This window comes from Stigmatopora nigra, chromosome 18, assembly GCF_051989575.1.
Source record: "Stigmatopora nigra isolate UIUO_SnigA chromosome 18, RoL_Snig_1.1, whole genome shotgun sequence".
In the NCBI taxonomy this organism is placed as follows: Eukaryota; Metazoa; Chordata; class Actinopteri; order Syngnathiformes; family Syngnathidae; genus Stigmatopora; species Stigmatopora nigra.
This window is the reverse complement of record NC_135525.1, coordinates 5,099,435-5,123,104: the sequence shown is the minus strand read 5'-3', so window position 1 is coordinate 5,123,104 and position 23,670 is coordinate 5,099,435. Positions and strand designations below refer to the sequence as shown.

The 23,670-nt window shown below is 37.8% G+C and overlaps 1 protein-coding gene across 1 annotated transcript; it reads right to left on the bottom strand.

Annotated features, from left to right (window-relative positions):
• Positions 1–2,707: 2,707 nt before the first annotated feature.
• ngfrb (nerve growth factor receptor b) lies at positions 2,708–22,235 on the bottom strand. Its single transcript, XM_077739196.1, has 6 exons — positions 22,004–22,235; positions 18,422–18,563; positions 14,856–15,218; positions 5,999–6,245; positions 5,769–5,929; positions 2,708–5,142 (listed from the first exon to the last, which is right to left on the bottom strand). The coding sequence occupies exons 1-6, from the start codon at positions 22,055–22,057 to the stop codon at positions 4,811–4,813; spliced, it is 1,299 nt and encodes a 432-aa protein (XP_077595322.1). The 5' UTR covers positions 22,058–22,235; the 3' UTR covers positions 2,708–4,810.
• Positions 22,236–23,670: the final 1,435 nt, after the last annotated feature.

Below are 23,670 nucleotides of genomic sequence, written 5' to 3'. Positions count from 1 at the left end.
GGGGTTTTTGTGCAGGTCAGATTTTAAAGTCAATAAGTATGAACTGGCACTTTTTTGTGGTATTTCAATGTGCCATTGCAAATGATTGGGGAAATTTAAATGTATAGTGAAGTTTTTTTGGTCCAATTTTGGAGGAATTTGATAACCAACTGATAACCTTTGTAAAACTCAGTTTTGGCAATTTTTAAATATCAAAAGTTTGTGAATGGTACAACAAGTGTAGGACAATTATCACTTAAAAAATTTAAATGTTTTTTTTTTTTACCGTCCAAAAATATGTTTTTGGTTCGACCTTGAATAATGGAGTTGAATACAAATGCCTGCATCCCGTTATTTAAAAAAAAACATTTTGAAACATAGTTTTTGCTTTTCAAATCATCTCTTCAATTTCAGATAACGTAAAGTCCTTAGTCCAAGTCTATACCGACTTTTTTATTTACTTATTTTTTAAACATATTCTATGTGTCATCAGATGAATAAAATGAACATTATTAATAGAAATGTTACCATAATGGAAGCAGGTGTGCTCCAGTCGCGATCAGAGGCATAACAGAATTTCCTCTCACCCGTCCATTTGCTGGCAGATTCAGTTTCATCACTTCACCTAATTGGCCACCGTTCAGAGCTTCCTTTTTTTTTCTTTTCCGTCGAACTGAGGAGGAGGAGCCAATAAACCGCGGCACTTGATTTTTATGGATGGCCCTTTTGTAAAAGCTGTTCCTGGTGGCCTTGCAAGCACTGCACAGCACTCAGCTGGCTCTTAACAAGCTCCATTTACAGCTAATTCCCAGATTACGATCGCTAACATGGCGTCTGTTAATATCTGAAAGATGAGCGTTGTTATCGTTGTAACTGCAGATGCAGGGGAGTGTTGTTTTTAAACTCGACCTGTGGGAACATCTTTCACCGACGACGTTCACGATCTCACACTTTTCTCACTTCCTTGGGGAGTCTTATTTCCGCTTCTATCCATAATGCGAGTAAAAGAGTAAATATAGTCGTAAAAGGGAGCGTAAATCAACACGACAAAGTTCGGAAGATTTCAGGTCTGTTTTACAGGCGTACGATAATCGCACGCCAACGCACTAAATGGAATTTTGCGTAATAACAGTTCACGTCTTCCACAATTTCGGGGGTTTTCGTCACCTATCTGGTTTTGACTCTGAAGTCATTAGAAATATAAATAGTCGGTAAATAAGAAGGTAAGAGGAAATGTAGATCGGAAGATATTGATTATCTTTTCAAGTCGACTTTGGAATACTGTATGTTTATAATTAGATTAGATTAGATAACTAAATTCATCCCATATTTTGGAAATTTCATTGTCACAGTAGCAAGAGGGTGAGAATACAGACACAGAAAAAGAAATTTTAGACATAAATAAATAGGTAATAAATAGGTTAATAAATAAATACGCCAAGCCTTTTTGAATTTCGAATCGCCATTGAAAATCATCATAAATGCGTTACATCAAGAACAAATACAATGATGATATTATGGAATTTTGCCCGAATTCATTTGGAGTATATTCATATCGTATAAGTCAACGCTTCCCTTGACCTAGCCAACATTCAAATGAGCCCGTGGAGTCTTTGCAGGATTATGAGCGGAAATGTTTTTCCCATTTGGAAGTTCCAAAGCGCTACTTAAGCATGTCTTAACCTCAAGGCCACTTGAAATAATAGAGTCCGTGAGGGCAAATGTACCAAGCGTGTGTGATTTCACGCCTCATTAGCTTCACGTGGACTTCATTGACATGACGGCTTGTTTGTCTCAGAGGTCCAGTGGGAAATTCTTGTTCCCATGTTAGCACCCTCTTGGATTGGATTGGATTGGATTTGAACTTTATTTCATCCCGTATTCGGGAAATTTCTTGGTTGCAGTAGCAAGACAGACACAAGACACAGAAGACATTGTAGACCTAGTTAAAAAAAACTGGAGCCACACACGGGAAGTCCACAAGGTGGGGGGACCTTCTGCAGACTGAGAATAAGGTTGAGTACTTGAGTACTCTTTACGTCCTTATATATTGTTATCCATAAGGAACTTTTAATATGGAACCCTTTATATGGGGGTCATTCTAAGGAAAGCTAAAAATATTTGCAGCTTTTTGGTATAAAATTATAACGCGAAAAATAATGACTCTAAAGTGTTGTCATTTTGGGGGCTTTTCAGTTTTTAGATGAATACTATTTGTTTTGATGTATTTAGTGTAAGTTTTTAGAATACTTCATTTTAGGAGATCTTTGGGTTTATTCTGAAATATTTACTGTTGCATTTTGGAGGACTACCTTTTTATCTTGTAGCACTGCTTGGTTATCTTATTTTTTTACGGATTTTAATTAAAGGGCGTTCGCTTTTTACTTTGTTAAATGTTGGCACTTTTTGTTAAACTTGACCTTGTTTATTCTAGCAATTCTGTTAAATTTTAGGGCACTTCCTAATTACTCTAAAGCATTCCTGTCAGGTTTTTTTTCTTTTCTTTTTCCTGTGTTTCTTATTTTTTGGGACGTTTTTTTTTACATTCCTTTCAACGTCACTCCCTGTTTGTTTTTTGGCAAAAAGTGTGCCAACCGAATAATTGATACGTACTTTTTTCAGTCGCACTTTTTTGGGAACCTCTACTAAACTTATTTCTGATTGTTTTTGGAGTATACCATGAAAAAGCTAGGATAACAACAGAAGGATTTTTTGAAGCTTTTATTTGAACAGCATATAATTAATTACACATTTGCGGTGTTAAGTTGAATTTAATGAAGAATTCCTGACCATTTATTATTGTAGGAGAATTCTCCAATTCACATTACGTGTAGTGTATAATACAATATGTTGCGTTAGTTGGGTTATAAGGAACATTTCTCAGCTGTTACTTTTTTTACAGCCTTGTCATATGCACCCCTCATTTTGCATAAATCACTTTGTAATCAAGTGCAAAATTCATCACATATTTGGCTTCACTTTACCGCAAAAAGTCAAACATTGGGTCAACTTCCAATAATCTTTACACATACTAATACGAGTGGATTATTGAATAAATGAATTACATGAGTTTACATTAAAAAGTGGTAACTTGTATTTTAAAGTTGATCATGTTTGACTTTTTTTCAGCATCTGCAAAAGCCCAGCAAACAAATACTGTCCGGAGACACAAAATGGCGTCCCAAAAAGGTGTGTTGTTATTGTTATTTGACACAAAATGCATGCTATCCTCTTGTGTAAAAGTGAGATTTGAATGTTTACATTGGTCCTAGTATGTTGACTTAAAAAAATGTATTTACAGTAACAGAAGTTTACAAAAACATCCCAAAGTAAACATTAATAAGCCCTGAAATAGTTGCCAGGCACTTGTTTTGTAATACACACAAAAGGGAATTCATGTCACACAAAAGTGCTACGATTAAGAACAATATGTAAAGATGTGAATGAGAATACCTTCATTTTTGTAACAGTAAATTTCCTTCAAATATTTTCCGCCTCCATAAGAGCACACATAACCAAAATAGGCCCTTTTTAAAAATTAAAAATAAATTCCAATTTCTTTTATACTTTCTGACATTCCAACATAAGACAAAATATTAGACAAACATTCAAATAATGATACAAAAATAATGCCAAAAAGTAATATTCACAGGGAAAATTTTGTTATTTGTCTTAAACCAATTATGTATAATATGTTAAAAATAAAAAAAATACATCCTTAATTTTTTCATTATTTTATACTTTCTGACATTTCAACATAAGACAAATATTCAGAAAGTCAAAGAATATTTGACATCAAAACTCATTAAAAATAGACATGTATTGTCATATTTGAACACTATATCATGAGCCCAAATATTAGACAAACATTCAAATAATGAAAATTAAAATGGAATGTGCAGGAAAATTTTTGTTACTTGTCTTAAACCAATTACGTTGTACAACAAAAATAAACACATAAAATCCTAATTTATTTTGAGGGGACATTTTTTTTAGTTTAAAACATTGCAACCTATTTACTTCAAATCATAAAAATGATTTTAAAACATTTTAATTTAATCACAAAAAGTTTACCATTTTTGTCTTTATCCTGCCAAATTTGATAATCAGCCTAAACTAATAAAAACATACATTTTTTCTTTCCAATTAAATTGGACATCTAAAATTAGACCTAAAAGAAACAATTTTAAGGACAACACCTGAGAGAGGAGAACATTGGTTGTTTTTTTTGTTTTGTTCTACTGCCTGCATGCGGGTTCATATGTTTTGTAGCTTACTCGTGTGTGTACAATATGCTTTTTGGACATGCTGTCTTTTTATATATAATATACTGCTAATTTACACATTGAACATAACATCATAATATCCCTAATTCCAGTTTCTAGTGAGCTACTTTTTCAGAGTGTAAAAAGTTGCTGCTTTCTATTAATCCATCAGAAAGTGTGTGGTGTGTTAAATGCCGTGTGTTTTCTATGCTAAATCCATGCATGATTACATTTTACGTGCGAGTTCAATGACCTCGCCCATCGACAATCCATGTTGTGGTTTGCATTTGGACATAAATGTAGTCCAAAAACCCAAACTTGAGCACTTGCGAGAATCCAGATCCAATCCAGATAGTTCTGCCAGATCAGGAGGCAGAAAATGTAAATAATGGTGCTTATCATCAATAGTCAATAGTCTTTAACACCTCTTTGGTATGATGGCGTCGATTTATAACACTGGGGAGAGGCACTTCCATCCACAGAATGGCTAACTAGGATTGCGACTCCGAAAGCTCGTTTCCGTCCGCGTTCAGGCAAAAGCAAACGAAACCAAAAGTTCACTTGGGCTAAACCACAGAGGTGGCGGTAGGTTTGGGGGCGGCGGGAGCTTGCGGTAAACTCTGAGCGATATCGTTGCGGTTGATTTTGCGTAAAGCAGTACGCAGGGCGTCCACGCTAGCGCAGTCTTTGGACGCCCAGTCGGAGAGGAGCGCCCGAACCGGGTGCTCGTCCCGGCGGAAAGCGGCGATGCGGTCCTCTTCGTAGCCAAGCAGGCCCGCCAGGTTGCGCCAATCGTCCTCAGTCTCGCTCTCGTCGGCGCCGTTGAACAGAAGCTGTTCCACATTATCGCGGGTCTGCAGGGGAAGCAGCAGATAGGAGTCCTCGTCTAGGGTCACCACTGGAACGAGACAGTGATAATAAGTTTATTTTTTAACGCTTAATAGCGTTTCTAGATGATATTTGGCTTTATGGGTTAGGGTTTAGTCAAGTGGTTAGCATGTATGACTCGAGATTTCCAGATTAAGGGTTCAATCCCTTGGTGGTTTACAACCTTCCCGTTTGGAATTTGCATGTTCACATTTTGCATCAGTGGGTTTTCTATGGGTACTCCAGTTTTCTCCCATATTCCAAAACATGCATGGTTACTTAGTGGAACAGTCTAAATTGTCTCTAGGTATTAGTTTGATTATTAATGGTTGTTTGTTTCATTATACCCGGCGATTGCCAAAGCAGTTCAAAAAATGTGCCATGGGATAGGCTCCAGCACCCCACTTGTGAGGATAAATGGTAGAAAAAAAAACACTATGTAATGAAAATACTAAAACACTAAACAGTTTCCGGAATGGATTTCTACTTGTCAGGTTTTGGCTCGCTCTGAATAGTGTTTAAACAGATCTGTGCAAAAGAAGGTAGGGTTAATTTAAGCTTCTTGTCCATGCCATTTTGATTGATAATCTGCTGTGAGCCAATTAAAAATGGCTACCACTTCAATCAATCCGAAGTCAGTTAGCGTGAAATGGGTACCCGTGTGTGTTTGGTTCTGTCCCAGTTGTTCGTGCAGACTGTTGCTGTCCACCGAGATGCCGCTGTCGCTATGTAGCTTCTCCCCTTCAGGTGACGGCGTCTGGTTTTGATTGGACGTGCAGTTGTTGGCCTGCTGCTTGTTCTGCTTGCAGCTGTTCCACCTACACAAAGAGCGAGAAGTCGAGTTGTCAAAAATGTCAAGTGTAGAGAAAGTTATGGTTAGCTCTCGCCTCTTGAAGACGATGAAGGCCACCAGGGCCACCACCACGGCCGCCAGGACGGAGCAGTAGACGGGGATAAGTTTGTCGTTGAGGTTGCGGTAGATGGGCTCATGCGAGTCCACGTCGGCGACGGTGGTGGCTGGGATGATGTCGTCGTCCGTAGGGCCGTCGGGAGGGGGGCTGCCCACTGGGAAGTCGTCGTAGGTGGGCGTGGAGGCAGCGGTGAAGGGCGTGGGTGAGATGGATGGGTATTGCTCTGTAACAGCCAAACAGAATGTTGGGTTTTTTTTTGTGTTAGTGACCCGTGAGGCTAATTCTTTGATGATAACAAGACGTCCATTCCATTTTTTATTTAGATTTTAAGTATTGACTTGGTAACAATTTGGTTAAGTAATATGGAAGTAAGCATTTTTTTGTCATTAAGAAATATTTGAAAACATGTAAAGAATAGTAAAATTTACTATTTTCTTTTTTGTTTTTGAATATTTTTCTTTTAAATGAGTAGAATATTTAGTTAAGTTTTAGAAAAACTCATTCTAAACACTTGTTTTTTGTGCAAAAATTTAATAAAATAAAAAACAAGGAAAATTCAGTCAATTAATAGGTTTTCTGTTTGTTCCCTTTAATGTAAAAAAGAAACATTTAAAATATTAAAACATGAATATCTTCAATTTCTTTTTCATAAAATGCTAATTTAATTATTTGAGAATAAATATATATATATATATATATTTTTTTTTTAAATTAGATAATGTCAGGCCATCGCTGCCGTCCCTCCCAGTCCAAATTGGACATCTATTCCAAGCAATGGCAGCTAACGTCTACTTCTGTCAATGGCAAACAATGACTTAATAAACTAAAGCAATTTGAACAGAAGGAAGACTGTTGATCAAAGCTCAATACATCCACTGCAGTGTATTGATTCCCATCCCGTTTGTCCGTCTCTCTTTTCCCCCCCTCTGGAAAGCAGACACCATTCCCTGACAAAGATCCTCTTTATCCAGTACGATAGCCCATTCACCCCCACCCATAGCCGTCTTCCCATTTTACTGGCTCTTCAACAGACGTTTTCTTACGCAACAATCAGTTTGCCAGCTCCTGCTTTAGAAAGCGGCTTTTTAAAAGCAGTAACTCGAGACACGTTGCGGCCAATCCACCTGGTTGCGTCCTTTTATTCCTTTACTTCCTTTATCACCTCCCTTCTCTGTATCTACCTGATCGCTCTATGTAAAAAAAAGCGCCTTTTACTTCATAATAGACTGTCTGGTTTGGGGTTGGTTAATTTGACATGGCCTAAATGGAAAATGTGGGTTTTGATCCCAACTTTTTATTTTCACTAAACTTGTGATAGGATTATAAAAAGCGAACAGAAGGACAATTGTCAAAATGACCAAAAAATATTTACAAGTGCTAATTCTGTCAAATTACCAGAATACAACGTGACTCCGCGCCAATCAGTTTAGCTGAAAACCGGTCTCGATAATCAATTAATTAGAGAAATAGGCAGATAAATTATGATAAATATGAAAAAGTATGTTTAAATAGTCTATTTTAAGGCTAATTTCTCAAATGTCTTTTTATCTAACCTCATGTATTACCATATTTACTCGCATATAAGCCGCCTCTGTGTATATTCTTTTTAACCCTTTTCATTCATAGACCTCAAAAGAAATTTTGTTTAGCATTTTATTTGTTTATCTTTTCTCTATATTGAAATAAATGACCGTATAAGCTCCATTGTCTTGCGTCATGGCGTCATGACCCTCGATTCAGTAATTTTTTGTCCGATAAATACGGCTTATATGCAAGTAAACACAGTAATTAAAAAAGAAAGAGTAAACAAACCAGATGCTTCTTTTTAATTAAAATAAATGTTTTTCAAACTAGAAAAAGATTGTTTTCATCCTCGGCTAACATGTTATGTGTGTGTATGCCACACCTGACTGTTTCCACTTTAAAGCAGATGTCGCTGGTCTTTCAATCTATACTTACACGCTTAATGCTTATTTTATTCCGCATGTCGTAACGTGCCGGAGGCACATGGGCCGCCCTCTGTAGCCGCGAAATCAAACTGAGTCAGTTAATCCCGTTGCTTTGCAGTTTTTTTTTTTTTTTTTACGTTTCTCCCTTGCCTTCTCAGTTTTCTCTGCGACAAAATGCAATCAGCAACGGTGGAGGTCAAGCAGAGAAACCTGAGAAGACTCAAAAGTAACTCCATCGGTTTTATCGAGCGGAGCATGTTTTTTCAGCGTTTTCAATGCTATCTTTCTTTAGTCTCTGCAGTAGTTCCGCTTTCATTCTCGACTTTATTTGGGAGCATTTGCTCTTTTTTTCATAGTTAATGAACAATAACAAGTATATTCCAAATATTTTTACTTTGTACGAGGCAAGTACTAAACTAATCTGCAGCCCTTGACTGTATTTAGATGTCCAATCCATGTTGAATGGGAGGGACGAATGAACAAATGTAGCCAAACATATAAAATAGTAAATAACTTGAGTTTATTTTAGGCCATAACTGGAGCATTTAGATTTCTATTAACATTTTTGTTTATATTTATGAAAATATATATTAGATTCATGATTAATATTAACGACTATTTAGAGCACTCTATCTTCTGCCTAAACAGCCAAATTCAAGGCATATGTTAGCCAGATGATGAAGTTATAGTGAAATTCCTTTTCTGATCTGACCTTTGACCTCATTACTCCATAATTGTAATCACATTGTCTATTTTATTTCATTTCCATTTTGTTTCAAACACATAATGCATGTTTGATGATAATCCCTTTATTCGTTCTCGAGTTATCATTAAGTGTCTAAGTTATTGTGAGACTGTTTTTGACCTGACCTTTGACCTCATTACTCCAAATTCTAATCACATCCATTTCATTGAATTTCCATTTAGTTTCAAACACATAATACATGTTTGATAATAATCCCTTTATTCGTTCTCAAATTATCATAAAGTTTCTTTCAGTGGGTTGGAGGTGATTGAGTAAAATGACTTCCTTATTAGACTGGCCAAGAGAAGGAGGAAGCCATTTCTTTCCCGAGTTTAGTTGACCTTAACATTCGGCAACCCGCCGACGGCCGTCCTTCGGGAATCAAATGTCAAAAGCAAAATGGCAGGGACATTCCGGATTTAGCGTGTCCTCAACATTAGCACATCAATAACTTGGAGGAATCGCCAGCAGTTGTTCATCTTTGTACGGCACAGTTGCTTATTGTGGGCAGACCGGCATAGGCACCCTCTGACTCCGCTCGTTCAGTCGCCATCCTTCAATTCGAGCGTGTCGCACACTGTCGGCATTGTCGCTTCAATTGGACCCTTGTGGACAAAGCGCATTCTCAAGGGGAGGACATTTTTGGAAGGTGACGAGGGCGAGGGCGACCCCTAGGCTCGTGTGGTAGTTTAGTCGACATGGCGACGTTCTCATTCATGCTATGTTGCGGATACATTTTTTGTTTGTTTAGTCATCTATCTGTGTTCTAAAAGTCCGATTTGAACTTATTAAGGCTCACAAGTGATTTGTCCTAATGCTATTTGAGCACTATACCACTAACATCGTTAGCATACTCATCTGCCCTATCACACTCATATCTGACCCATCTTCCCTCCTCTTATCTTTTCTGTCTACTAAGTATATCATTTCTCCTCTGTACTACTGCCTACTAAGCTAACAACACTACTTACATTAGTTTAAGCAGGATTCCACTCAGTGCTTTAGAATTGTTAATGTTTTCTTTTTTAGGTCATTTTAATAATTTAAAAAAGTAGAAATAATTAAAAAAAAATCTGAAATATTCTTAATAAACAAACATTTTTTTTAATTCAAAAGTAAAATTGAGAATTAATTATTAAAAAAAATAACAAACAAAAAATAAATAGTATTAGGTTAGGTTAGGACTTTATTTCAACCTGTTTTTGGGAGATTTCTTGGTTGCAGTAGAAAGACAGACACAAGACACACAAGACATTGTAGACCTAGTTAAGAAACTGGAGCCACACACAGGAAGTCCACAAGGTGGGGACAGTCTGTTGACTGTCTATGACAATATCATAAATTAATGGACTAATTTTGATGATGCCAATAGCATTTTTTGGTCAGGGTCCTAATTTCAGATTATGCTAGAGTTCCCTGAATGTCTGCAATCTTTGCCCTCCATCATATTTTGGACTCATCCTTGAGTAGCCTTTAAGCATTTGAATGAATAATGCAACATTGAGCATGGACGCTTTGAGGCGATAGGGCAGCACACATAAGTGCAAGCCAATCCCCGGAAGCCATGTTCAAAGAAAAACGAGGTTGCTAACAGAGTGTCTCTAAGTGCAGATGCCAGTTGAAGCGAGGCGTGAAGGAACCTAGTTCTGAAACGCCCTCTCAGGTGTTGACACGCGTTTACCCTTAAATCTGCCCTGTGATTACAGGCAAAATCATGCAAATCTTCATGTGATGGTAAATGTTTCATGTCAGTTTAACAGCTTGGCTTTTTCTTAGCAGTGACCCGAGTTTACCCGGTTTTGTAGTGAGCGGAGTTCAAATTCACTCTGTCTTGACCTTTCAACCACGGTCAGTGTTACAAGTTTTGAGATTAACATCTTGCAAGCATACCCTCCAAATTGTGAGTATGCCCGATGGTCATATTGTCCATCTTAATTTGGCTCATATTTTGACATGAAATATAGTGTTGCCTTTGAATGTTGTGTAATATAATTACATACATAATTTTAGATAAAGTAAAATAACTAAGAGTTCTGAAAATTAATCATATATAATTAAGTGTGTTAGTGTTGTTAGCACGTCCGCCTCACAATTATAAGATCCATGATTCTGACCTAGCTCTGTCGAGTTTTCATGTCCTTTCATTGCCTGTGTGGGTTTTCTCTGGGTACTCCAGTTCCCTCCCACATCCCCAGAACACTTTCAATTGTTCTTAGATATGAGTTAGTTAGTAATTCATCCAGTAATGGTTGCTTTCTTACTGCAAAACAGAAAATAACCAACAAATAGTAAATGTTACTTTGCTGAGAACCACTTGTGAAAAAGAGCTGTACCCTTAATTCAATCATCATTTTTTTCGTTACAATTACTGCTTATATGTAAGAAAAGTGTCTTTAATACTGACAGACGCCAAATCACGCAGTGTCAAACTACCCTTATGCTGTGAATTTAGTTTTCCACTATTAGACGTTCAATCCAATGCCAATTTGCTGCCATTTTTCCAAATCCAAATGGATTAGGACACTCATTCCGTCACTGGCAGCCAATATTAATTCCTGAAACATAATATTTAAAATTGTTAGAAGAGTGGGAAGGATATTTTGGTGTTTCCTTAGTTTGATTGCTTTAAGTGTTACTATGGCAGCTTTCCAGGAATTCCTAACAACAGAATTTGTGATTGCAAAGTACCGCTTGAAAGGATATTGCCGTGCCTTCCTCTCTTTAGCAGCAATGCCTGCAGCCTCTCATGTTACGACCAGTCTTTACACAAGCAGTAGCTCACCGGTTCTCGACCCGCCCCTACCGTCGGACCGAGTCCTCCCTCGCCTTAGGGCCGGTGTCGTCTGACCGGCCTAATGTAGATGCGGACGCCTGGCGGATCCGCAGATTCGAAGGCAGCGATAACACGAGCGCTCTGCTAAAGAGATTACGCAAGGAATAAGGATGGTGTGATTGAGTTAGCGCCACGAATGATGATGTGGCGCGTGGGCCCTCCGGCGTATTTGCGTGGGTCACGTGGCGTGCTCTGCTGGTTATCGAAAGGATGTCAGAGTTCTGGGCCCTTAGATTCTGATCTTCTCGTCAGTTAGTTTTAATTGCATTAAGCCAACGTTCTCAATGGAGGAGGTTTTAGTACATGCGGGTCTGACTTGCCTTTGTTATAGTCCACATTGCAGTCTATCCCTAAGGACTAGGGTTGCCATGTTTAGCAAATCATGTACAACTATTTAGCAAATGAATCGACCTCTTTTTTTATAGTGTATGAATTGTTTAGAGATATAAAATTCTCCTAATCTTTTTCAGCCTCTTGTTATCAAGTACTTCATTTTTGTCATTTTTAGTATTTCATTTATGTATGTAGCTGGATTTTAAAATGGCATGTTCTCTTTTTGTTTACCGTATTTTCATGACTATAAGGCGCACTTAAAAGTCTGAAATTTTCTTCAAAACAGACAGGGCGCCTTATAATCCAGTGTGCTTTATACATATGGAAAAAAAAAATAAAATGTGTCATTCGTTGAGGGTGCGCCTTATAGTCGTGAAAATACGGTAGTTTTGAGGAAAAATAGTAAATATACCATAAATTAATTCATTCATCTTCTTGCTGGAGCCTATTGCATCTGACTTTTGTCAAAAACCAGCCCTAGACTGGTCGCCAAAGCTAAAGCTGAAATCCTACCCCTATATCCACGTAACAGGCTTTCGCAGCCACAGGCATTATGGGAAATGTTGTTTGGTTCGTACTACATTGGCTAACATGAGTTTGCATTCGACATGGAGCAACAACTAGACAGAATATCTCCATCAATACAGATTAAGGTTCACACTAGAGCTCATTGATAGTTTATTTTCATATTTTACCATGCCGAGACCGTTTTGTCAGATGATTGAAAGATGTTTACACGTCTAAGCTTGTTGTCAGATCCTGGGATGCTTGCAAAAATTACCATGCACCACATCAAAAAACTCACGGGTATTCGGAGGAACCAAGTGGTGCTGGAGTGTCTTTTTCATTCCACGCCTGATCACATTCTTACTCATGTGTAACCATGTGGTGACGCACCTCACGTACCGCAACTGGTAAACAGCGTACTGATGATTCAAGTCCCACAAACTTGACAAGATGCTTTTATAGATGAATCATTCAAGTCCCAAACAAACTCAGCCTGAGTACCACATGCAACTTTTCTTGTAACTCATTGCCGTCATCTAACTGGGGATTGAACCCTCAATCTCAGAACTGTAGGGCGAGCATGGTAAACACTCCACAATAGAATTAAAATAATAATTAAGCCAGTTTAGTTATTGTCCTTCTGAGAAGAAGAACAACAGAACAAATGGGTTTTAAGAGCTCCCTCCAGGCTCTTTAAAAGTGATACAATAATTATTCAGAACTTATGTCCACATCTGTAAACATCACATTTTAGGACACCAGGTCTTTCTTTTTTTTTTTTTTTAAATGACCAATAATAGCCATTTGCCTTGTGAACTGGTTAAGATGAAGCAAGTAGATAATGCCAAGATTTGAGTAAGTCTACAATGATGTCACCCAAATAATGTTCACGCGCCAAGCTCAAAAGGCCAAATAATTCTCTTAAATTCGAGACGGCAATAAAGGCGGGTGTCCTCGCGACCAATCGACACACTCCTTTCATTGTGGCGGGACAAAAGAGTCGATTTAATCTGCCGGGCGTCGGGTCGCGGCGATGGCCGCTGACGGCAGTCGTGTGGAATTTGAGATGCGAAGAGAGATAGCCACAGGGTAAAGTCATGTAAAAGCGCGGTCGACAAATACGACCTTCCTGAAATCCCTCCGTTTCCGGGAGAAAGAGTCTTTGTGTCGTCGGGATGGAGACGCGTCACCGAAGACGGCTCCGGGATGACATTTGGATCAATGGATTCACAATAGAGCGTAGTGTCACATTTAGATGATATATCAACGTCCATGACATACAGTCATCAACCACAAATATGCTCTCGCCTTGGTTGGTTGGATTCATGCCCTCGGGTCATTCAAGGAATTTCTGGTCAAGAAGGGACGTTAATGTGTTTTCAATTGAAATTTTGCTCGAAATTGTTGGGTTCTGGATCAGTTTTTTCTTGGGTTAAGGAGTCTACATTGTACAACAAGAGGCTTGTCGTAAATGTTTTTTGGGAGTACTTGAGCCTCTCTAGGTATGTTACTTTGATATCAGAGGCAAGATCATTGATATTTTGGTCTCATGTAAAGTGATAGTGTTGAATAATTTTCTAAGCACAATAAAAAATTGTGATGTCTACCTTCTAGAGATGATCCACAAATTCATCTTGGAAAATAGACTCAGGACAACCCCTATGGTGGACTGGATAGAACAAACACCTGCACCCACAGTGGCCCTTGAGGACCAGTTAACTCAACTCTGGGTAAGTTTTGGTATTGTTTCAGTCTTGGTCTTGAGTTGGGCTTGTACTTGTTTTTTTCAGTGTAGATTTTTCTTGTAGTCTTATTTCAATCTTGCTGTTCTTTCGGTATTTGTCTTTGCATTCTCAGTTTTGGACTTGACCCAAAAACAATGTTCCCTCTAAGATGTGATACTTCGCAATTGCGCACTGGTTGCACATTGTCAATGCACAAGCAAACCTAGCTATCTATATATATATAACTTATACAAACCTATATCTATATATTTGCTTTTTAGGTATCATACTGTGTAATTCAGTGAGTGACAGGTGTCTAGCCAATCATAGGATATAATGCAATGACGCTAAGCAGCCAATCATGACATTGACAGTACTTGCACTTGTACAGTTTGACTAAATTTTGCTAAAGTGAATGTGATTCCTCGACTCCCCAAACTAAAGTAAAAAAGAACTGCGCTTCTGTAAAGTTGGAATTTCTACCGGACTATGTACAAATCGAAGTAGAAGCGCAAAACCGGGTAGGATCATCTTGCAAAACATGCAGAGAGGGATGCTAAAGTTGTAAGTAAGTGTGCTCAGGGAGGTTATCTATATGTCCGGATATATGAAAAAGTCCCACAAAAGTCTTGATCTTGACCTCAACTCAGTGATTCCCAATTTAGTGTTAGGTTTCGATCACAATCTTGACCGTAATGCCACTTGAGACCCCACCCCAGATAGAAAAGACAGGTTTTCTTACCTTGACAAATAGTGTCCGAGACAGCCGTACAGGACTTTAGCAGTAGTTCGTCGCCCTCGTCGCAGGCTGTACAAGGAATGCAAGGCTCCCTCGAGCTCTCCTGGTCCGAGTAGGTGTCGCCGCCGCACTCTTCGCACACCGTGTCGTGTTGGGGTTCGCAGCTGAGCAGCATACCCTCCCCGACGGGACACTTGGTACATGGCTCGCATCTCTGCGACAACTCGTTGAGGTAGAAGCCGTAGTTGCAAACGCAGATGGCGTCATTGGAGTCCGTGCATGGCGTCTCCATACGGAAGAGGCCCGTGCATTTGGTGCACGATTGACATCTCTCGGTGTGGCTGAAGTTTTCCGAAAAGGTTTCGCCTGTAAACCAAAGCACTTTTTTTCAGTTCTTACGAACAGAAAGCAACACTTGTTGTATTCCCTCCGATGCTTTGGAGAGGAATATATCTTCATTCCAAAGATGCGATCAATATACCGTGTTTTATGGAATTGTATTTCAGATGGGTAGAGACCTAAATTATGCAACAGGACCATTTGTAAGAGCATCGTGTGCTTTTGCGCCAGTGCGACAATTTGGGAGATGGGAAGGCTTCAACGCCGATTGGCCTCGGTAAACAGAAAATATTCTTTCATTTTGAAAGTGAGTATTTTGGTGACAGTACTTTAGTAGATTTAAGAGAATTTGGAAATCTAAGGTCACTTTTAGGGTATATATCAGGAGATTTGCAAGGCTTTAGATCACTTTTAGCCGATACTTCAGTAGATATACCAAAATGTGGGTCTTTTTTGGGCTATATTTCAGTAAATTGCGAGAATTTAGGTCACTTTTAGGAAGTATTTTTGGGTTGCCACTTTTTTCCCCTCAATATTTTAGTAAATATTTGAGAATGGTTTTATTTTAACAGAATCAAAAGTCACTTTTAGTAAGTTTGTTACTAGATTTGCGAGATTTTAAGGCACTTTTACAAAGTATTTTTGGGTTGTCACTATTTTTTACCTCAGTATTTTAGTACATTTTTGAGAATATTTTTATTTTAACAGATTCAAAGGTCACTTTTAGTAAATTTGTTACTAGATTTGCGAGATTTTAGGTCACTTTTACGAAGTATTTTTGGGTCATCACTTTTTTTACCTCAGTATTTTAGTAAATGTTTGAGAATGTTTTTATTTTAACAGATTCAAAGGTCACTTTTGTGTGTTACTAGATTTAAGGGAATTTAAGTGATTTTGGGAATGATTTTACATAGCTTTAAGAGCTTTAAGAGAGTTTTGGAAAGTTTTTACATAGATCTAGGAGAATTTAGGAGGGTACTCGAGATGTAACATTTTTAAAAATCCCCTTTAGTTAGTACTTGATCAGATTTAAGAGTATTTGGACCTGATTTAAGTTCAATGACTCCACTTCAACTGGGTGTCGAGTGCCACTGGACCTCCCGCTGCGTCAGACATTATGATCATGTAGCGAGATTGGGACTTGCTGACAGATGGAGCGTCACTCTAGCTGAACCTTCTCTGATGCTATCAGATTTGGCTTCTTCTCGGTTTTGGGTGCAAAGTGGGTGTCCGCTGGCCGTCATGCGAGGTGGGGGTATCCTCGCTTACCAGACTCACTCAGACGTGGAGCTTCTTCCGCCTCCTCCTCCCCGAGTGCTCTTAGAGCCATTATCATAATGCCGCTCATCAATAATGCACGTCAATACATTAATAACGCTAGCCTGGAGTATGCGGGCTGGCGGGGGCGACCTGGCGAGGCTTTGGGGCATAGATGCAGATGGTCTTTTCCTGGCTTAGGGGCTTCTGGACACATAGTACTATTAAAAAAACATTACCAAGTGCTTTTTCTTCAGCATCTCCATGGACTATCTTTTTATTTATTTTAACATGTTTTGATACATTTGGGGATGTTGGAAGGGCTCGACGGTTAGTTTTTGAGAAATTAATTTGATTAGTTGAATAGGTTTTGGGAAAATAAATCATTAAAAAATCGAATTAAACAAAAATTTTTCTTAGTAATGCATATCTACACACATCAAGTTCTTTTTTTTATTTTAATCAAATTACAACTCGCTAAAACTGGATTTTTTTTGCATTTGTTTTATAAATGTAATTAAAAAAATATTGTATTAAATTAGATCTTTATGTGAGCAAGTGTCTTTGATGACATTTTTGTTTAAAAAAACTGCAAAATCTTTAAATTAATTCAATTTTTCAGATAAAAAATAGTTTGATAGCAATGTGCATTACGTTAAAAGTTTTATTGTTTTGTTTGAATAAAAATGAAATTAATTAAATTAAAATAGATTTTTTATATTCTCAAAAATAACAAGGAATAAAGTAATTAATTGGGCCGTAAATGAATTGAAATTAATGGTAGCCAATGATTGTTTTCTTCTGGCACTTTTTGTTGTTGCTCTGTCTGCGGTTTATCATGTCTGAGCAACTAAACTGTGATTCCCAAGCACCAATTAAAGTAAGCAATAACAGAAAGCCGCAAGGCAGGCTTGATTTCACGGTAATTATTTCCAGGCCATTAGACAATAGGATGTAAAACCTTTGAGATCTGAACTACTGTTAGCAACACTCTAAAACTCATCCTCATCAGGCCACAATCTTCAACTCTCAGTTTGAAGTGGTTGGGGTGGGAATCAGCACCCCCAAATCCAAGACAGCAGCCCTCGGTGGGAAAAAGGTCAAGTGGAAGAGTTTAAGTATCTGGGGTTATTTTTATGAGTGGAGGTAGAAAGAACAAGAAGTTGGGAGTTGTTATGTTTTCCAAGTCAGTCATCCCTCTGTCTGTGTCTGGATGACTTCTCTCACGACCTGCCTGCTTTTGCAATGGATAAGCTCCAGTTGACCCACGTCCATTTGCTGTTTGTTGGGTATGTTGCAGTTTCTGGCCATCAAGTATCTTGATATAACTGCTGACAAATTCCCATACAAATGCGTCCATCCAAGAGTTGACGCAAATGTACCTTGAACGTTGTACTGGAGCCTACATTTTGGCTTGTCCGCTGCCCTAAAAATCCTCCATTGTATATTTTTCTACGACATTTGGACCGGTTCCCGTTCTTATATCTTCTGGCGTTGCTCATAAAGTCTGGTGGAAGTTGACTCCCTTACATGGACACAGACGATCGGGGGTGATTACCAGCTGACTTCCCTAACATGCTGTGAAGTGAGGCTGAATGACTTTGATAGCCAGGAATGATCATCAAATTCCTTTATGGTACTTGAAAAATACCCAATGAATAGCCAATGATAAATCAGTGCTTAAAAGAAATAGTGCAACTTATTTGTTTAGGGTTTGATTAATGTATCTTGGATGATGGTTTGATCCTAGGTCAAGCCTCACTGTGTAGAGTTTGCATGTCTCCCCAGGCTTGTGTGGGTTTTCTTCGGGTACTCCAGTTTCTTCCCACATCCCTAAAACATGCATGCTAGGTGGGGGGTGCTGGAGCCCATCCCTACTAACTATGAGCACCGAGCGGGGGACACCCTGAATAAGTGGCCAGCCAATCGTAGGGCTTTTGTTGAATAATTGTGTGTATTTGTGTCTTGCTTACTGTCCAGGCAGGGTGCGCAGACGGGCTGCTTGGCTCCACACGGCTGCAGCACCCCCTCGCCGGGTGGGCATTGCTTGCAGCATTTTCCATCTGTGGTGTACTGTCCCGACAAGCACTTTTCTTCCTTGGCTGAAGTCCTCGCCTGTCAATCATTGGACATGTCATCATTACGTGAGGCCATAGAAGATGTGAGGTAATTAGCATAAACACAATCAAAGAAGTCATGAGTGTTGATATTTGATTGCAAAAGTCTCAATACTTAGTTATGGATTCGCTGACTTTTTTGGTTGAATTATTGGCTGCCATTATTGGCCATTTGGTGGCATTATTGTTACTTTCAGGGTATACTTACAGGTGGCCTTTTGTTTATTTTGGGTCAATTCTGGTCAATTAGGGGCATTCTAGATTCACTTTTTGTATATTTTGGATCATTTTCTGTTGATTTATTTTTAGTAGTCACCTCCTGTTCATTGGTGACTTACTGTTAATTATAAAATTCCTCATGGAATCTAATGACAAATCAAATATTAATATTAATATAATATTAATAATACAATAAATATTAAATCAAATGTGAATATTTATATAATATTAATAATATAATAAATATTATAAAAATATGAAAATAAATAATTATTATAATATTAAAACATTTCTTTATAAATAAAATATGTATATACATATATATACTCTATATACTATGTATGTTTTTTACAGTTTTTTATTCCCCTTTTATTCTAATTCAAAATCTAAAAAAAACATGATAATTTACGTTTAAAAAAACTAAATGGGAAAACATCTACTGTTCACTCTTTAGCTGCCATTGACTACAAAACATAAACATTTAGAGTTCTATTCACGTTAAAATGGATTGCACTTCTCATGCCGCCAATGAATGGCCTATAAATTGTTAAGACAGTATTACTGTAATAAATTAAGCTAATGTTTGCTGCCCACCAGCTAGTACAGTTTCAGGCCCCCCCTTCATAAAACCCACACGTGCGTATACATTGTAAGACGAAAGGGCGGACTCATAAATCTCTATCTTAAGGTGTGTGCGGAATGCGAATGACAAAACGTCAAATGTTGCCTTCAGGCTCCTGTGAGTAAAGTCATGCTTCCCAAAGTGATAGTATGGCATTTAAAAGTAAAAAAATGTGTTCCTCTATTACAAAAGCATTCTATTAACACTTAGCTGTGCGCTTTAATACGAATGCGGAAAAACAACACGCCGACGTCAACTGTCAAAGTGCCTCGCATGTGAAAAATACCTGTTGGCGGATATTTGAAAGCACGCCAAGTCCCACGGGCATTTTGTTTTCATCCCCTTTTGACCTTTGTCGGTTTTTTGGGCGACGCTAACACCCGAGCTGCTGCTTGGAGTTGTAGGCGTGGTGCAAAACCTCAAGAGATACTCGCTATATGATATATTGTCACCATTTTGGCAACAATAATATCACTACACAGCAATTAAAGGGGAAGCATCAGGTTGTTGTTTTTTACAGTTTTAAGTAGTTCTCGGGTGTCTTACTATGAAGAAAATAGTGATATGATTAGAACTGAACATTTTCTCAGATTTTTGGATTGGAGAAGTTGTGTGAAATAACAAATTGAGAATGTTAATGAACAAGTTGCAAAGCCGATAAAAGAATGGAAAAATATTGTGTTGAAATAGTACATGCTTTGGGTGAAATGGCACTAGGAGTAAGATTTGTAATCATCATCATCAGAGATTGTTTACCTTTTGATTTGACGTAATCATTTATTTGAAATCTGTCCAGTTTTAACTGCTTGGCATAAAGAATGGGAATCTGGATCTATTTGTAGTAGGCTGACCAGTTTTAATGTGCCACATGGGGGTTTAGTGCACTCCCAATTGTGGTTGTTTATAGTGTGTTGTTTATTTAGGGAAAGCAGCTGGGGTGAAAATGTTTTGGGAATAGTGATTAAGAAAAAAAAACATTTCACGATATGTACTTTTCTATGCTAAATGGGTAGTGTTGTTGTATACTATTACTGAGTGGACGCCATGTGAGGATAGGGGGTATTATCTAGTAGGCATACCTGGTTGTAGGGATTGTTTACATAGCGCATCTTGAAATGGATTGGACACCTATCAAGTGACAAACCGCAAATGATGCTCTTTGTTGTTTTCGGTTAAATAAAATGAAATAAAATGTATTTTTATTTCAGTATAAATAATGCCATTCATAACAAAAGACTCCATAATTAACCTATTGGCAACAATTGATGTGAAAGGCTATTTGAACATTTCTTACTATTCATATTTAAGTTTTTTAAAAGCATTCTTTTAGACTGATTTACAAATTGGATAAAGATTTTCTTAAAAAGCAACAAAATAAGTAATGTTGATATACATATTTTACTCATCAAAATATTACATTTCACTAATCAATAACTGCAAAAATGACTTTTTAACTACTTTCCCAAACAAATAACCTTTTCAACTTTCACTTTTTTAATGCATGTCTTATTGGCTTCCTTCAACAACGATAAACGTCCAATCCATCGACCAATCCCTGCCAATCCCTCCCACTCCAAATGAATTAAACGTCTATCACCGTCAATGGCACTGAAACACAATCTCCGTAATGACCGAGTCAATTTTCCGTCAGTGGCACTTAACCTCTTAACCTGAGTTGTCAGTACTTGTTAAACCATTAGCCGTCCGGCGTGCCGACCTTCCTCACAACTTATCAATATTGCATACCTGAGTCAGAACACGATGCACGACTGCTGTGCGCTTGTTAAAAGCTAACCTGTCACACGTGAAAACGCTGTCAAATATTTACAACTGTCGATAAATTAGCGTTTAACAAAAACTCTTTCCTTGCTAGTTAAAAAAAATGGGGAATAAATAACATGTTCAGGAAGGAGGTTGGTTTTGAAGTTATGTTACTGAGCATTGGTTTACTACTTCCATTTGATGAACTTGATTGTACGTCTAAGTGCTGTCAATGGCAGTCGATATGTTAATAGGAGAAATGGAACAATATTTTTGATTAATATCTAGAGCACAGGTGTCAAAGTGGCGGCCCGGGGGCCAAATCTGGCCCGTCGCATCATTTTGTGTGGCCCGGGAAAATAAATTATGAGTGCCAACTTTCTGTTTTAGGATCAAATTAAAATGAAGAGTATTGATGTATATTAAATTTCCTGATTTTCCCCCTTTTAGATCAATAATTGTCATTTTTTAATCCATTTTTCTGGGTTTTTAGTTTAAAAATCAATTTGTAAAACAAAAAATATATATAAAAAAGCTAAAATAAACATTGTTTTAAATCTATAAAAATAACTGAACATTCAGGGCTTTAAATCCATTTATAAAAAAAAAAAATCTAAATATTAAATCTAAAATTATCGGAAATTGTGCTAAGAACGATTTGTTTTATATTGCTATTTCAACATTTTTATACTTATTTTGTGCAAAAATAAATATGTGAGTATCAATACCTTTCCAATCAAATATCATATCTGTGTACAACATTTCAGTACTTAAATTTTTTTCACAACCCTAAAAAAAACAACACGAATAGTTTAAGCAAAAAAAAATCTACTCACCAGTCCCAGCAATACTGTCATCAAAATAATATTCATCCCGTAAATCCTTCCCATTTTTTGCTTTAGATGACCCGCTCACAGATTTCCCTGAGCTATGGAGCGGGTGAGCATCCTTGTCGATTCCTAAAAGAAGAAGAAGCGCCCTGTAAAGTCAAGGTGAGGGTCCGCAAACAGCAAATGCATGCTTAGAAAACGCGAGCGGGGGTCAGGCTGGTTAGTTGTTTTGCTTGCAGTGCACTGACTGGCTGCTCTTGTGACACCGGCACGCAGCTTCGAGGCGTCCTCGCCCTTGGCCACGCCCACCTAGTGAACACACACACACACACACACACACAACACTTTAAACACATGCACACACTGGTTTTCAGGTTGGAACATGGATTTTTTAGTGTCACTTGACTTGTGGGGCCTCCTCATAAACACACCCATAAACAATAATATCCAGGTATTCTGTCTAAAAAAAAATTGTTGAATTTACGTGCAAAAAATATGACAGCTATGGTAGACAGAATTTGACTGAAAATTGTTGAATACACGTACAAATTGTACAGTTATAGTTATTGTCCTTAATTGAAAATCATGGTATTATTTTTCTGCATTTTAATAGCGTAACTTATATGTCACCATCTGGGATTTGAACCCACACCCGACTGCCTCAAAAATATCCCTGTGACATCACCACTTGAAACTGGTTACGCACCTTATACAAGAATTTGATGCCAAACAGAAGTATTGTCGTTGTTCATACTTGGTTGTCAATTTGATGAGTTAATATTCTGGCAACTCAAACTGATAGTGTTTTGCAGTCATTTCAACAGTTTTTCTAATATACAATTTATACAATAACAATAGCAATATTAATAAATACTTACACAAAATACACACAAATACGTCTTGATATTTAGATTTTAGTTACCTGCCAAAATAAAAGCAAAAATAGAATTTGACACTCGTTTCAGGCCCATTTTCCCTACCTTTTGCCTGCATGCGCGGGGTGCTGTAGCCTGTCCTAACTAACTACCGACCCCAGATGTTGGACATCCTCAACTATTTTCCAGCCAATCACAGGGCTAAATAACAACACATAATAAGAACACCATTCGTTCCAGTATTAATTAATTTATTATCAATTATTCTACTATTTTTATATAGACAAGTGTTAAAAGGCAAATCCACTAGTCACACGTATTACTAGATAATTACTTTACTTTGGATTTGAGCAAAAATATGTATACTAATTTGTTATTTCTGTTTACACTGCATAGGTTTAGGTTGCAGCACTACTTGATCCATTTAACATTTGACAAGCCAGTTTAATGTCCATTCAAAAATACTAAAAAGAAAGTCTGTCATAGTGTATCATTTTTCACCAGATAATTTAAAATGTATCCTATTGATAATGTGATATAATATGGCCCTTATTTTGATAGATTTTTTTCGCACAAAAGTAAAGAATGGAAATAATTATGCTTGTTTATGGCGCCGTGTACCAACTAGTTCCACAGCTGCTTAGAACTCCTGCATTTGATCTCAGGGCGTAACATCGTGTTTAGTCATGATGGGAGCCCGGGAAGTGCTTCTCGCTTTTTAGACGGAGCCAATATTTGGCCTCAGGTGTCACGTTATTCAACAGAAGGTTGTGCCCTCCGATACATAAAGGCGGCTGT